Source organism: Pseudochaenichthys georgianus, chromosome 8 (assembly GCF_902827115.2).
Source record: "Pseudochaenichthys georgianus chromosome 8, fPseGeo1.2, whole genome shotgun sequence".
In the NCBI taxonomy this organism is placed as follows: domain Eukaryota; kingdom Metazoa; phylum Chordata; class Actinopteri; order Perciformes; family Channichthyidae; genus Pseudochaenichthys; species Pseudochaenichthys georgianus.
In genome coordinates this window covers 4278908-4295445 of record NC_047510.2, presented here as the reverse complement: position 1 = coordinate 4295445, position 16538 = coordinate 4278908, and the positions used below count along the sequence as shown (strand labels likewise).

Below are 16538 nucleotides of genomic sequence, written 5' to 3'. Positions count from 1 at the left end.
AGGAACACAATATGTTACGCGAGCAGGAATGTACACTTATTGAAGTACAGGGTTATGCTAGGTTTTAGAGCTGGAAGAAGTAGGCTACTCAAATATTGTACTTAGTAAAAGTACCAAAGTGTAAGAATACTCTGATATAAGTAAAAGTCCTGTATTGAAAATGTTACTCAAGTAAAAGTATAAAAGTATTGGCATCTAAATATACTTTAAGTAAGTTGCTCACAAAGTGTCAGAAAACAAAACCCACTCCACCGCTCCCATGTTTTTTTTTGTGTTGCCATAAATTAGTCTCTCTCCGTTGGTGCGCTGGGTTTATGCTAATGCTAATAATCCTAAAGCCAGCATACAATGGCGGCTTCACAAAACTTGGTAAAGTGGAACTAATTACTTTATTTACTGCAGGGTATATTGTGAATTCAATCCAGATCTAACTAAAGTCTTATTTAAGTGTTGATCATATTGTTTATCATTCATCTATACCTGCAAAGTAACTAAAGTTACTATAGCTGTAGTGGGCGGCGCAGGAGCTCCAAAAAGCCGTTTAGGACAGACAGTGAATACCGGTGAATACCATGTGAATACACATACTTTACAGAGATGCTGTATGAGAAACCAATGTGAGTTTGGAAAATTGCACAGTATAAATCTATTTTAGTATACCTCAACAATGGAATTATGATCAGTAGAAATGGCCATGACTTGGGACCTTTAAGTAAAGTACAAATACCTCAACATTGTACTTAAGCACAGTACTTGAGTAAATGTACACCACTGCAGGGTTTTAACGTTCAAGTTCCTGAAACGTTGCTTTTTGTACACTTGTATTTATGGGAGCGCAGACGCTTTTATTGTGAAGGATTAAGGGCGGAAGTGTTGTGCTGTGGTTCCTGGTTCCATGATGCAGCTTTCCGTTTCCGGTTTCCTCACAGTTTCTTTACACATCCGTGTTTTCTGAAGCTGGTGCTGTTATGGACCCGTCTGTGAGTGAAGGGGATCTGGAGCCCAGCAGGTAACCTCACCTGTCCCTCTGTTACTGCTGAAAGTTCAGCTTCAGAATATACTGGATCATCGTCTGCTAGTTAGTGAGTAACTACTGTTGACTGCTCCAACACTGGAGACATGTCACTCGTTAGTTTCATTTGTACTCCTTTAATGATGTGGAAATCCAGTGGTGGAAAGTTCATTTACTCAAGTAGCATCTTATGCTACTTCATACTTCTACTCGCAAGCAGTTTTTGTACTTTTTTCTCCACAACATTTATTTTTCAAGATTAGTTACTAGTTACTTTTACAGCTTAATATTTTTAATACAGTAATAAATCAACTACTACAATATCGTTTACTGTTATGGACTTAGGTGCTTGGCAGTGTAAAGAGTTATTAAAGGTATCTTCACCTTTGCCAGTTGTACGATTACAATGTAAAACACATTTATGGATCAATAATTATAACCCTGTGATATTATTATTTCTAAAATGGTTACTTTGGATGATGACTACTTTTAGTTGCGGTGTTATTAATAGGCTACCTTTACTCCTTTCAGAGGCCAATATTGTACATTTATTTAACACTCACAGTTACTTTGTACATATACACAATGAGAAGCTGATATAATGCAGTACTTTAGGTTCAAGGGCTTTATTGTCAGATGCTACAGTGTAGATATGGCAACGAACATCTTAACTCCCAAGGCCCTCCAACATTGCAACATAATATATAGGACATTAAACAAGAAAAATAATAGTGCAAGAAAAAACAGTAGAATACAAGAGTGCAAATAATGTTGCAAAACCATTGTGTAAGTAATGCAGATGAAGTCAACTATATACATGTCAGAAATAAATAAAGCAAAAAGTTAAATAATGCAGAGAATGTTGTAAGTGACCAAGTACATGCAGGAGTCTACAGTATACTGTGTATATATACACGAACTTAATGTAAAATGAAATATTGTAGTGCAGACAGATGAATGCTTTGTTCTAATAATCTACACAGTACAACAAGTATCTCATCTGGTCCACATTGACAAACTACAATACTAATATGCTCTTAAATATTAGAGATAAAACAGGATATTATAATAACCATACTATTGTAATACTTCCAAAAGATCCATTCTGTATACTGAGTTTTTTTACATGAAATACAATTAGCCGATAATACTTCTGACCTTGATACTATCCGGAAATGGGCCATTGTGCAGACTGAGTGCTAATTGTTGTACTTTCAGTATATATTGATGGCAATATCTTTGTACTTTTTCCTGGGTAATATTTTCAATGCATGACTTTTACTCGTAACAGAGTATTCCTCGACTGCAGTTAGGGCTGCTCGATTATGGCAAAAATCATAATCTCGATTATTTGGGTCAATAATTGATATCACGATTATTAAAAACGATTATCCATTTACTTTGAAAACATCCATCCATTTATTGAAAAAAGAAATGTGAACAGTATGTTTTTAACAGTTGATTACCCAGAACTTGAAGTAGAATTCAGCTGAAAAACCAATACAAAAAAAAAAGTAAAATAAAGAAAATAATTTTATTTCGATTATGTTGTTTTCATAATCGTTGCAAGCCAACATCGTAATTGTGATTTAAAATACGATTAATTGAGCAGCCCTAACTGCAGTATCCGAAAATCCCCCTCTAAGTAACAATGTGGCCAGTGTGCGCTGCCAACATAAGGAAATAAGCAGCCGTAGTGGTGGAAAGTACGTTTTACTTAAAGGTGGGGAAGGTCATTTTGGAGAAACCAGCTCGAATGCGCAAATCTGCCACTTCCTCACAGAGCCCCTCCTCCAACACACACGCGCGCACATGACCAATGAGGGCACGAGATAAGTCTGTGCACAGATGGAAGGCTGACAGGCAGGTAGGCCATCCAGTTATTTTAGCCGGCTCAGATGATTGGTTGTACTTTTTACAGTACCCCGGCTTCCACTGATGATGTTTTTTAATGTATTTATTGTCAAAGCACTTCAGATATTCATTGCTATCGGGTGTTAAGAGCATTCCATGGAATACAACAAAAAGTGTATCTCGAGCCGGTTTCTGAAACTTACCTACCCCACCTTAGTACAGTTTTAAAATATTATAGTGTACTTTTCTTACATTTCCATTTTGTAGTGGTGGAATGGAATAGGAACATTTAGTCATGTACTGTACTGCAGTACAACTCTGAGGTTCTTGAGTATAACTTGTTATGATATACTTCCACTCCACTACATTTTGGAAACCAATATTGTACTTTTTGACTCAGCTGGAATTATTTCACATCTTTATTTACTTTATAGAGTCAGATGATTAGCTAATACTAAATGTTAATCTACTTCTACATAAAGATATTAACATATAATTCAGCAGATAGTTACTGCATTTCGATATGTCACAGGTCCATAATGCGATAACGTTTGGATTCAGTGTGCAGCCCCACTCTCCGTAATGAGTGCACTGAAGTGGAGGGGTCTAGTATCAGGGGACTGCGTTTGTGTTACTGACTAAGTTCATTGTTTGAGATTTATTTTTATTTTCAACTAATACAATTGTAATATTTACAGAGACAAGGCACAGACAAAAGAGTTAGTTGAAGTGAAAAGGCAGGAAGCATAGTTTATAATAGCCTTCCTAAAACTGCAAATCCCATGTCAAAATAACTACAAACTTTATATCAGATAAGTTTGAAAACATCAAGAAGAAGTCTGGAGGTAAGTCATGTGCCGGGGCTTAAAAATACATTACAATGCAAAGAATTGAAAATACAGAGAGAAAAGTCATACGGATCACAGAATAATATTTACTCTATATAATCATATAAATATTTAAAAAAAACCATGAAAGTCTGTTTTTTATTCTAAAATTGAATTTTTTTTGTTAACTCATAAATTAGAATCTGGAATTGACAAATAACTAATATCCTACTTTGATATTGTGCTAGCTGTAATTTGGTAGTGTTTGTCAGATAGTTTACAGATCTGTATCACAGTCAACTTTTTGACTCCTGTTTTATTTTCTATTTTGAGATGTTTCAATTTTATAATTGTTTATTTTCTACTCTTTTAATTTCGTATTATGTGCAATGCCTTGTTTTACATGCTGCTGTAAGGAAAACATGACCCGATGTGGGATCAATAAAGTATATCTTATCTTATCGATTGTTTAATCTGTTAGTAAATGATTCCTAAACGTCCTCCCCAGGCCAGAGTCCTGTTTGGACCAGCCCATGGACTCCAGCAGTGTCCATGAGGTGGTCCACGAGGTGGTCCACGAGGTGGTCCACTCTGACTCCTCAGCGCTACCAGGTGAGGCTCTGTCAGTCCTTCAGCCTCCACATCAAACCACGCTTTATACGTGACCTTCTGTTTCCTGTCCCTGTCAGCCAAACATCACGACCCTGACACCACCGAACCAATCAGCTGCGGCCTTCAGACTTTAGAGGAGTTGTTGTCGTGGAAACGAAGCGATGCGAACCTCTTTAATGTGGCAGCTGTCCCTTTGGCCCCTCGGGACCCTCCCCTCGCCGCGAGTGCCCGTCGGACCCTGGTCTCTCACGACATGATGGGCGGCTACTTAGATGACCGGTATGGAAAAGAGTTCTGGTTACACACAGACTTCTAGATATTAGTGAACCCGGAAATGCTGAGTACCGCAAAGTGTTATGTTAGAAATATAAAGTACGCGTCCCCAGCACATAGAAACTGCCGGATGCTAACTCCACACTTAATCACCTTCTGGTAAGAAAATAACAAATATACAAGCTTAAACCAAAGTCGTGTTATTTAATAAAGAGTTATAGCATTTAACAGAATCAATTATATTTCCAGCTGGAAAGGACAGAGGTCCTGCACGTGTAGATAGTACCAGGGTCAGACACAGAAAAGCAATGTCAGGTATACAGATGAGACACACATTCCAGACAGAAGGGGAAGCACAGCATGTTCATTACCATTTGTTTTGTTTAGCCTTTATTTGTACAGGTGTAAAATCTCATTGAGACACAAGGTCAGTAACACCACACAAAGCTACAGACAGACAGGACAGAGGCAACACTCAAATACAACACCGTAAAGAAAGTAGTCCTTGAAGTCCACATACAGTCAGATATAGCAGGTCAAACACCCTCAGAGGGTTTCTCCAGCTTTTTTAAAATGAGTTTAAAACCGTGATGGGTATCAAACTGGCCAGCTTAAGTTCCTGCTGAAGCGTGTTCCCGGTCGAGGGGCAGAGTATGATATGGCTTTTCCCCAAGCACCGTGCGTACTGAGGGGCCGGACAGAGTGAGGTCATTTTGAGATCGTAGTCTATAGCTGTTCTGTTTGTGTGATAGTAAGTGGATATGTGGAGGGGCAGCCGTCCAAGCATAGCGGTGTAGATGAGCTTGTACCAGGGCAGCGATCTGCGCATTGATAATGATGTTCAGTTGACTAAAGCGTGCGGCGTTCATGTACACAACATCCCCGTAGTCCAAGAGCGGCAACAATGTGGCAGCTACTGTACGAGCCGTTTCCTCGCACTCGTGGAGAAGCAGGCCTTCTCCACGAGTTACATCCATATGATAATCGCCTGACAATGCTCAGGGCGACACCCTTCGGTCTGAGAACATTTCATAGCGAGGAAACCCACATATATATTGAAGCACTATAAATTCCCAGCATATAACTTGCATATGTTGCACCATTAGAATCATTATTGTTAACTAAAAGGCATCATAGCTAAACAATAGTAAAACAATGACTTGGCCGGTTTGGACAGTTTCTGAGTGCTTTGGGGGTTATCGAGGATGCTGAATCAATTTTTGACATTTTCAGGATCAAAAATTGCAGTTTTAACCAGAAATTGGCCATATTTGTACTCTGTGGGCTGATTTGGATTACCATGAGTTGTGTTGTGACCATTGGATTAGAGAGCACAGCATGAAGGTGATTGTGTCGACTGTTGACCATTTTTTTCAAATAGATTGTCCTATCCAAATCATACAGAGTCCCCTAAATCTTCAACATTGACCCAAAAGAAATCTAAATCAGTCCACAGAGTACAAATATTGGCATTTTCTGGTTAAAACTGCCATTGTTAATTTTGAAGTTGTCAGAAATGTATTCAGCGTCCTCAATAGCCCCAAAACCACTCCAACATTGTCCACAACTGCCAAGCTATTTTCTAACTATAGTTTCCATAGGCTATCATGCCATTCATTTTAATTAACAAAAATACTACTAATAATACACAGTATTTATATCGCTCTTTTCCTGGTTCTCAAAGACGCTTATTAACGCAACTAATGCTAATCGTGTAAATTACCCAACGTATGCAAGTTAGCATCCGGCAGTGATTCCATACAGGAAAATAAACAGATGAAGAAACATTTAAAAAAGAAACGTTTTAAAAGCTATGGACAATTTAATTTGATTGAAAAGAAAGAAAGAAAAGTGTCCATAGGATCGCTTCAACACTTCAAATAACTCAATACGTCCAACAAACAAAAGCACACACAGAACATGCCAGGCATATTTATTATTCCATATCCCAGCTGATTGTTCTCCATTTCATCGTGTGCTGTGCCACCATCTTTGTGGCAATCATTTTTTCCAAAGTAAATTTTGTTGTCACACACTCTTTGTTGTTCAGCTTCACCCAGGGCACACACAGCGACGCTCCGTATGCCTTCTACCACTGGCAGTACATTGATATCTTCAACTACTTCACACACAACATGGTGACCATTCCTCCTGTCGTGTGGACCAATGCAGCACATACACACGGAGTCGTCGTTCTTGGTGGGTAACGAGCAAAGTAATCCTGAGCTTCCAATCTTGCATCATTTCAAATATAGTTTGATTGCATAACAGCGTCAGTGTTGCCATAACGGGGCTTCCTGACCTCCCGCTCTCAGGGACCTTCATCACAGAGTGGACTGACGGAGCGGTGGTGTGCGAGGCCTTCCTGAAAGACGAGGAGTCGTACCGCGCGGTGGCTGATAGGCTGGTCCAGATCAGCCACTGCTACGGCTTCGACGGCTGGCTCATCAACATCGAGAACTCCCTCAGCGTGAGTAACCCGATCCCAATCCATACGGACTACCTTGGAGTACAGATGTTCTCGGTCCCCACATATTTGAATCAGAATCAAGTTTATTGTTAGTGTGGATTGGGACATTTGTGAATCTGTGACATTCCTGCACAACCCTCCACTTTAACATGTAATATAATAAACTGCTATTTGTCACATGCTGTATTGTCATATATATTTGTAACCTTCTGTTCCAGCTTATTTTCGTATGTGTATGATGGCGCCATCATACACCAGAGCAAATTCCCTGTATGTGTAAATGCTCCTGGCAATAACCCTGATGGGGTCCTGTGTGTGCAGGAGGCTGCGGTGAAGAACACTCCTCTGTTCCTGCAGTATCTGACAGAGCAGATGCACGAGAGAGTGCCCGGCAGCCTGGTGCTGTGGTACGACAGTGTTCTCGAGAAAGGAGAGCTAAAATGGCAAAACGAGCTGAATGAGTCCAACAGGTAGAGAGATGGCAGTTGGAAACAGACCATTTAGACGACCAAGGGAAATGATTAATTGATAACAAAACAAGGCTTTATCTCAATCTCAGGGTGTTTTTCGGTGCTTGTGATGGTTTCTTCACCAACTACAACTGGACAGAGCAGAGCCTGGAGGGGATGACGGGATACAGCGGCCTCGATGGCCGCCAGGCTGACGTCTACGTCGGAGTGGACGTGTTTGCTCGAGGCAAGGTGGTGGGAGGAATGTGGGAAACAAACAAGGTACACACTGTGGGACACGTGTTTCTGTTGCTGAAGGCGTTTTCATTAATGTCAGCCCTGACTGTAGAGTGGTGCGGAGATGAAGTGTTTGTGTTGGTCAACCCAGCGCAAGGGCTCCCTCCATTAAAAGCAATGGGATATTTCCATTGGTTTTTCCACGTTTTCTTCACCAGGGTCATCTCCACATACTTCCACCACTTTATGATTTCTGAAGTGGAAATGCAATAGTCATAAGTAAATAGGTAACATTCGGCTATAAACAAACGTCATCATAGTCACATGTCTGTTCATCACCACCCCTACACTGAAGGCTAGGCGTGTAAACTAAAGGTTTATTTAGTCCCTTTGTAGCAGTCTCCGAGTTTATGAAACATAGAACCTTTGGATATTCAAGGTATTTATTTATTTATTTTTTGGTATTTTTTTTTTTTGGTATTTACCGTTTTTCAAAAACAAAACATGAAAATCTCCTACATTTATTTTCACCACAGATTTTATTTTCTGCTGCTAACCCGAACTACAAAAACGTTAAAAAACAACAACATTGACTTTGAGACGAAGGAACTGGAAGTGGTCAAATGCAAACTAATTTCCTGGTTTTTGGACTCATTCCTACACCGCTGTATTTCGGTATTCATAAACATTTTCTAAAAACCCATTGAGAAAAGGAAGGAGTGCAACAATGATAACTCCTTCCTGCACCAATGATAACTCCTTCCTGCACCAATGATAACTCCTTCCTGCACCAATGATAACTCCTTCCTGCACCAATGATAACTCCTTCCTGCACCAATGGTAACTCCTTCCTGCACCAATGGTAACTCCTTCCTGCACCAATGATAACTCCTTCCTGCACCAATGGTAACTCCTTCCTGCACCAATGGTAACTCCTTCCTGCACCAATGGTAACTCCTTCCTGCACCAATGATAACTCCTTCCTGCACCAATGATAACTCCTTCCTGCACCAATGGTAACTCCTTCCTGCACCAATGATAACTCCTTCCTGCACCAATGGTAACTCCTTCCTGCACCAATGATAACTCCTTCCTGCACCAATGATAACTCCTTCCTGCACCAATGATAACTCCTTCCTGCACCAATGGTAACTCCTTCCTGCACCAATGATAACTCCTTCCTGCACCAATGGTAACTCCTTCCTGCACCAATGATAACTCCTTCCTGCACCAATGGTAACTCCTTCCTGCACCAATGATAACTCATTTCTGCACCATTCTAAATGATGTGAACATTCTTGTTTTGGTTGTCCACAGGCGCTGGAAATCATTCGAAAGCACAACTTCTCTGTTGCCTTGTTTGCTCCAGGCTGGGTGTACGAGACCCTCAGTGATAAGACCCAGTTTCGCAAGAATCAGGACAAGTATGATTGAAATCAGTAATAACACCTAAGTACAAACACTAGGGATGGGTATCGTTTGAAATGTATCGATTCCGGTTCCGGTTCTGCTTATCGATTCCGGTTCTTATCGATTCCCCGTTTCGATTCCAAAATTGTAAAAGAAAGAGGTCAAACGTTTAGATGACAAAAATATCTTTTTGCTTTAACTGACATTTTTCCAAATAAAAAAATATACATGCAATACAAATGTATTGCACAATAGCTGTGCTTTATTTTAACTGAGCTATGCCTGTGGCAAGCTATTCACAGGCATTGCACTGTGCCTTGTCTTTTTCTTTTTTAGTGTAGTGGAGCCTCACTTCAGAGCGTTTACCGCGACCCATCTTTGGTGTTATGAAGTGACTGAGCTCGTGAACTGTCTACGGGAGGGCGGGGGAGCCTCGCTGCAGGGCAACTGTGGACCTCTGTCGCCTGTCAGCGCAACTTCCATGATGCCATTTAAAAAAATTAAGGGCGGTGTATGTGACCCTTTTATTTTGTAAGATAGCAAGGGGTTACATATTGTGATAAGCAGGCCTGTCATAAAATGCACCCAAAAAGATGGTTCTCTTATTCCCACCCTCAAGCATTTTTCAGGGTATGGTTGTAGGACTAGTACCAATGAATGGAGCAAGTTTCATGAATGTGAGACTTTTATTTTGTGAGGTAGCAAGGGGTGCATAACGTGGCAAGAAATATGCTGACAAAGACTATGTAACATTTGTAAACATATATTTTGTTTATTATATGACAAATATGCAAGACAATAAATGGCTATAAAGATATGTAGAAAATAAACGTATTTGAGATACATTCATAACTAACGTAACGTGGTAGAAAATATTTTTCTAGAAGATATGTAGAAAATAAACGTATTTGAGATACGTTGATAACAAACGTAACGTGGGAGATAATACGTTTCTAGCTAAACGTAATTGAGAATGCAGTTTAGTTCTGTGGGAACGTAAAAGAAGGGACGAATGAATGAACAATCCAGGATTCGACACCACTACCATCAAAATACGGAGCGAAAAATATAACCACAAGAATCAAGACTATATGAGCTACCACTAAGCGACTCAGTCTGTAAATTACCATTTTATAAAAAAAAAAAAAAAAAAAAAACCTGGACGTTTAGTTTTCGTTTTAAGCATCGTTTTAAGGTCTTAACGTTTCATTTACAAATGCGCGTTCCCGTGACAAAGGGTGCATTTCATGATGGGGGTGCATAATTTGACACAACACCGGCCGCCAGCGTACTAAGCCGGCCGCCAACGGCCCGCTGACGACCGGCCGTTCTGTGATTCTCCAGAACACACCGCCTTACCCTGTATTCCACCGGGTCACCGCGGCGCAAACGGACCCGGTGGAATACAGGGTCTACCGCGTTTAGGAACCGTTAAGCAGAACCGAAATTGTGTATTTTGTATGGGTACCCGGTACTCGGCATTTTCTTATCGGTTCTCATCTGGAACCGAGTTTCAGTTCCCAACCCTAACAAACACACAATAAAGAAGAAGATAACGCTTTCAGTGCATGTTAGTCAGTGGGGATGTGCTGTGTGCAGGTTCTGGGCTCTTCTGTCAGACTTCCTGAGCATCCATCGCCCCGCCTCACCCCTCCCCTTCGTCTCCTCCTTCTGCCAGGGCTTTGGGAAGGCCATCTACAGGAGAGGACAGGTACCCAAAAGCAGCCGCTAAGTGCTTTGAACTAGTAACAGTCCATTTATATGATGGCATTAATCCAGAGATACTAAACATGATGGGCCAGGAATCTGGGGGCCAGTTAATAACATTCTCTTGTTGGGGGGGGGGGGGGGGGTCCTCAAAAGAAAGGGCACTTTCTTTTAGGTAAAAAGCTATTTTATTCTATATTGATGTTTTTTAATGCACTTGTAAATGTTATTTACATAAAAGGAAGAAAATTGTTAATTAAAAAAAAGTGTTTTCGTTGGAACAAGAAAAGATTGGCGTGCCACTTGGCACACTATTAAGCCCACTGTATATTGAATATAACAGCTTTATTTTTTTGACGATTTCAGTCATAATGCTACAAATACTTACATTATCACCATGAGATGTGGGATACGTTATCTTTTGAGTCTTTGCTTGCTGACTGCGCATTTTGTGTGTGTGTGTGTGTGTGTGTGTGTGTGTGCGTGTGTGTGCGCGTGTGTGTGCAGCTTGAGGCAAGCAGGAGCTGGTTTAACCTGAGTGCCCAGGAGGTGCAGCCCCTGTACAACAACACACAGCTGGAGGGCGGGGGGTGGCTGAGCAGCCGCAGTTGCCCTGACGACGCTTGGAATGGAGGCTGCTCGCTGCTGCTGGAGGGAGTCATCCCCGCCACACACACATCTCCAGTTAGTGCAAAGTGTGTGTTTGTTTCTTCCTCATTACATTTTTTAATGTTGAGGAAAATTAGATCTCTCTACTTCTACCTCCCCTAAAACAATTGTCCCCTCATTCACTCTGACAGGATCTTCTCCCTCGATGTACTCCTGGCCCCCAAGACTCTGGTGGCCCTCATCTACAAGTCATCGCCTGGGATCAGAATGTCCCTGGAACTGAAGACAACAGACCCCAGTCAATGCACACACATGAACGTCCATGATGTCAAGGGTGAGTATCTCACCATCCATCCAGTGTCTGGTCTGACCATGATTCCCAAACATCAGCACGTTAGGACTCTTACTTACTGATCTGAGACACAGATTGTAATTTGCTCTAGCTTTGGGGGCCAATTAGTGTCTAACAGTGAGAGGACCATGTCGTAGAGTCCTTGGCCAAGATCCTTAACCCCAGATTGTTCCTGGGTTTAGTGGCAGGTTAACGTGGGGCATGCATTTTTAGAAATGTTGCCAACCCCTTGTGGCATCCCCCATCAAGTTGCATACTGGGTGTACTGTATGAGCCAAGATGCTACGTTAGCCTGTGTTTATTGTTTTATTATTCACATTTTTTGTTTACACCACACACATTGGTAATTGATCGTTTCTGGTCATTTTCACCTGGGTGTGGTTAATAATAATAAATTGTATTTATATAGCACCTTTCAAAACATAGTTTACAACATTTAACATACAAATACACGGACAGCAAGTGCATTTAACAAAATAAACTCAACTTGAGAATACATAGTCAAATGCATAGCAAATAATAAAACAGAAATACCGTACATAGAATGAGAATAAATGAAAAATAAAATAAGACTAAAAGTAGAATCACATAAAAGCAATTGTAAAAGTGAGTTTTTAAAGGTGACTTCAAAGAGCAGACAGATGTTGCAGTCCTGATCTCCTCAGAGAGGTTGTTCCAAAGTCAAGGGGCTCCTTTGTGTTTGGACCTGGACCTTGGAACGACCTTAGGGCTTTAACGGTTTTTAACTTGAATGATATTTCTTTATGTGCGGGTTTATCGTATGACAATGGGGATAAGCTTAGCTTTGAGATATTTTGTTGACCGCATGGTTCTGCTTGGTAATTGTTTGTTTATTTGCTTTATTAAATCTCCATAAACACTTGTTCCTGCTTCTAGTTCCTCGGTGCTGATGGTTGTAAAGGTTCATCACTTTTGTATGGTGGTGCTAACCTCTAAATGTGTGTGTGCAGTTCCCCTTGTGTCTGCTGCAGGACTGGGTGATGGGCTGGAGTCGGTGAGCCAGTTCTTTCAGCTGTGTGGCAACCTGAGTGCAGGCGGCTGGACCATCGGGTAAGGCTTGGGGAGTAACGGAATACATGCAACAGCGCTACTGTCATCCGTTAGAGTTTCAGAAAAAAAAGACGTAATCACATTACATTTTTTTAAACTGGGGATTACTACCAGGATTACAATGTTACAAAACATCAAACAATTCAAAACACTTTCACCGGGGGAACATTTTCTAAACAAAGCTCACATCACCGTTAAGTGGAAGCTCTGCCTGTAGCTGTTAATAAACTCTCTTTATCCGAGGGGCCTACGTCTCATTTGAAGAAGCTTTTAGGGGTACGACCAACTGCTAACTGCTGATGTTTGCTAACTCACGTCAACTAACCTGTCTACTACGACTGATGTTACTTTGGGACTGTTTGAATAAAGTTTGAGTGTAAAGTGGTAATAGCATACTTAACAAAGTATATTTACGTGCATAATTACCTAATATATTGAAACATAATTTCCACAGCATGCAAGTTATTAAAGTAGTGGACGGAACATTGCTTGCTTTTTTACTTCATCATCATCAAATTCAGTATTGGACTTTTTTTTAAACACTAAGAAGTAGTCACGTTGTTGTTGAATATTTTGGTTTCTTCTTTTCTAATGTTACATTGATGTGTTGTCTACTCTTTTTTGATCAGACTACAATAAGTAAAAGCAGTCTTATTGATATTTATTTGATATTGTCTTTATTTGCATATTTTATATTGAGGTAACAGAAAGTAATCAGGATACATTACTTTAATATTGGGGAGGTTACATTACTAATGACTTTTCTAAGCAGGTAACTAGTAATTGTAACAGATTACATTTTTGAATTAACCTTCCCAATTTTGCGGGTAAGGTAACTCTAAGTGAATAACAGCTACAGTAAAAGGATGTCATGCTAAAGTCTTGGTTTCTCCCCCATGGGCAGATGTTCACAGCTGGAGCTCCGTGGCTGTGTTCTGCGAGAAGTCAGTGTGAGCATCCAGAGGGATAGAGAGGCGCAGGAAACGCCTATCAGCTGCAGAGTGGGAGAGATCCTGGTGAGAGCGAGGCCCACTGTCACAGAGCTTCCACTGACCTCCTCTTTACCCTTACATGAACACCTGAGCACTTCCATTTGAAATGTCTCAGCACCAGAGGCACTTCATGTCTTTCAGAATTACAATACTTTATTTGAATGGCCTTACTTTTTTATATTTCTTGTAAACCCTTCTTTTCATTTATTTAAGTTTTTTGAAATGCTTTTAAAATAGTTCTACATTCAACATCCTCCATAACTCCTAAAACCACAACAAATTGTCCAAATCGGACAAGCCATTGTTTAACTATTGTCTGCATAGGCTATAATGGTAATTCATGCTAATTAACGCAACTTATGCTAAATGTGCAAATTGCCCAACATATGCAAGTACGAATCCGGAGGTTTCTATGTGCTGGGGACCCGTACTATACATTTCATATCATAAAACGTTGGGGTACTCAACATTTCCGGGTTCACACTGCTGGCAACTAGACTATGATGTACTAATATATGCACAATTTTACAACGAAGCAAATTCTTTGTTTGTGTAAATCTACTAACTACTGTTGTGATAAATCTGACTTGGATCAGTTTTGTCTCCTCTTCTGTCTCTCAATAAGCTGATGGATGGAGCCAGTCTGCAGACCCCCCCTCAGCTGGTCCAGGGCTTGTGTATTTATGACGTGGTGTGGCTGCGTGGTGCTGGAACCTCCACCTCTCCCTGCCTGCACCTAAACGCCACTATGCACTGGGACTACCCCACAGAGTTTGTGCGCCACTTCAGGGTGTACTGGCGGCGGCTGAGAGGACCCGACCCCCGGATCCCCCCCGGCCAGCTGGCTCTGATGGGCCGGGCGTACTCTAACCTCTATAGAGTGACAGAGCTGGAGGTCCCAGAAGCCCCCGGCATGCTGGAGTTGGTGGTGGAGCCGGTGATCAGGAAGGGCTTCCCGCTGCCAGAGAGCCACTGGGGCAGAAGGAGCCTCAGCTACACAGAGGCCAAAACAAAATGACTTAAAGATCTGAATGTCACTTCATTACAGAATGGGAAGGTTAACAACATGATGAACATTATTAAACTAGGGCCTGCAGAATAACTTATTGCAATTATTTTTTGACTGATATTGCAATTGCAATTCACGATTTTAGAAGAATTGTGGGTTTCAGGCCAGGTAGAGAAGGTTTTGTAATCAGAATTCCCATTGTCATTGAAAAACATACTCCATTTTTTTTGTTGCAAGGACCCATAGGGAACAAAGATGTTTTGTTAAGTGTGTAGAATACAATTTATCAGCCGGGAAATCTGTACTTTAGCCTTTTACAAATGTTGTGCCTTTTGCAATTTGAATAATCCATATCAGGATTTCGATATATTCTATATAACAATTTGATTAATTGTGCACCCCTTCTTGATAAGGTAACAACCAAAGGATCATTATTCAATCATACCAAGCGGTTTTCTTCAGGGCTACACCTGAATTCATAAATAACTGACAACTGGGCAAATCTGTCCAGAGCTAAAATGAATGTGATTAAAACGTGAGAACAATTAGCATCTTGATCTTAAAATGTAGCTTAGCATTAAGATTGGAAACATGTGGAAACAGCTAGCCTGGCTCTGTCCACCTACCAGCTTAAGCTAACTATCGCATCATATCTCATTTGTACAAAAACTGTGTTTGGGTTAAAGGGTTTGAGGTACGTGAAGGTTTTGAATTACTAATGGTTGGACTAATTAAAAGATTCTGTTTTAATAAGTAAGCTTATGATGATGCTAGTCAGGTTAGCTGCTGCCACCTGTTGCCAGCATTTGTGCTAACTAGCTATAGCTTTACATTTCGTGTTTAGAGTAGACTTGAGTTTTATTTATGTCTTCATAAACAAGGATCATGCATAGAAAAGCCCAAATCTGAATTATGCCAGATTTAGCTATATGCTAATGTTGGCTACATCTGCAATCCCTGGGCAGGAACACGTATAACAATCAACAAGCACTCAAAACCTTACATAGTCTCTCTATCACACTAACCATTATACATGCAAATCAGCATGTAAATACCATCACATTTATTTCTACAACTATATGAAATTAATATGAACAACAAATATCAAAACATGGTCATATAATGCTGATAAGGTTGCTCAATATCCATTCCTACTCATTGAAGTCTTATTGTATTCCCCATATTGTTTAACCATTCCTTATGTTACTACATGTTACTTGTATGTGCTGCAGTATCTTCAGTCTCCTGTGTTGCCTAAGACGGCATTTGATAAAGGATCATTTACTGAATATTATATGAAGCATATAAAGGGCTAATATGCATGTTCTGTGCATGACGTTTGCACAATGGTCTTAATCATATTAACTCATACATCTCAGGTTTCTCAATGCCATGGTGTTGTATCTTGTGATCAATAATTGTATGTCCACAACGTAAGAGTAGATTTAACTGGTTTACTTTGGGGTTTCTCCCATTTTCCCCTTTAAACTGTGGGTTTTCTTCGGAAGTTTTTCCTTGTACGATGTGAGGGTCTAAGGACAGAGGGTGTCGTATTGTCATACTGATATTCTGTACACACTGTGAAGACCACTGAGACAAATGTAACATTTGTGATATTGGGCTATATAAATACACATTGATTGATTGATTGATA

At 40.5% G+C, this 16538-nt stretch overlaps 1 protein-coding gene across 2 annotated transcripts; it reads left to right on the top strand.

Moving 5' to 3' along the window:
- Window positions 1-930: 930 nt before the first annotated feature.
- On the top strand, window positions 931-16538 carry engase (endo-beta-N-acetylglucosaminidase). 2 transcript variants are annotated; one of them, XM_034089331.2, is made up of 14 exons: window positions 931-1009; window positions 4202-4305; window positions 4383-4584; window positions 6629-6777; window positions 6894-7048; window positions 7370-7518; window positions 7608-7779; window positions 9052-9158; window positions 10744-10855; window positions 11359-11546; window positions 11652-11794; window positions 12784-12883; window positions 13788-13899; window positions 14501-16538. In XM_034089331.2, exons 1-14 carry the CDS (start codon window positions 969-971, stop codon window positions 14891-14893), a joined length of 2127 nt encoding a protein of 708 aa, XP_033945222.1. In that variant the 5' UTR covers window positions 931-968; the 3' UTR covers window positions 14894-16538. The 2 variants fall into 2 exon arrangements, with proteins under 2 accessions (XP_033945222.1, XP_033945223.1); XM_034089332.2 differs by having other exon boundaries at window positions 999-1082.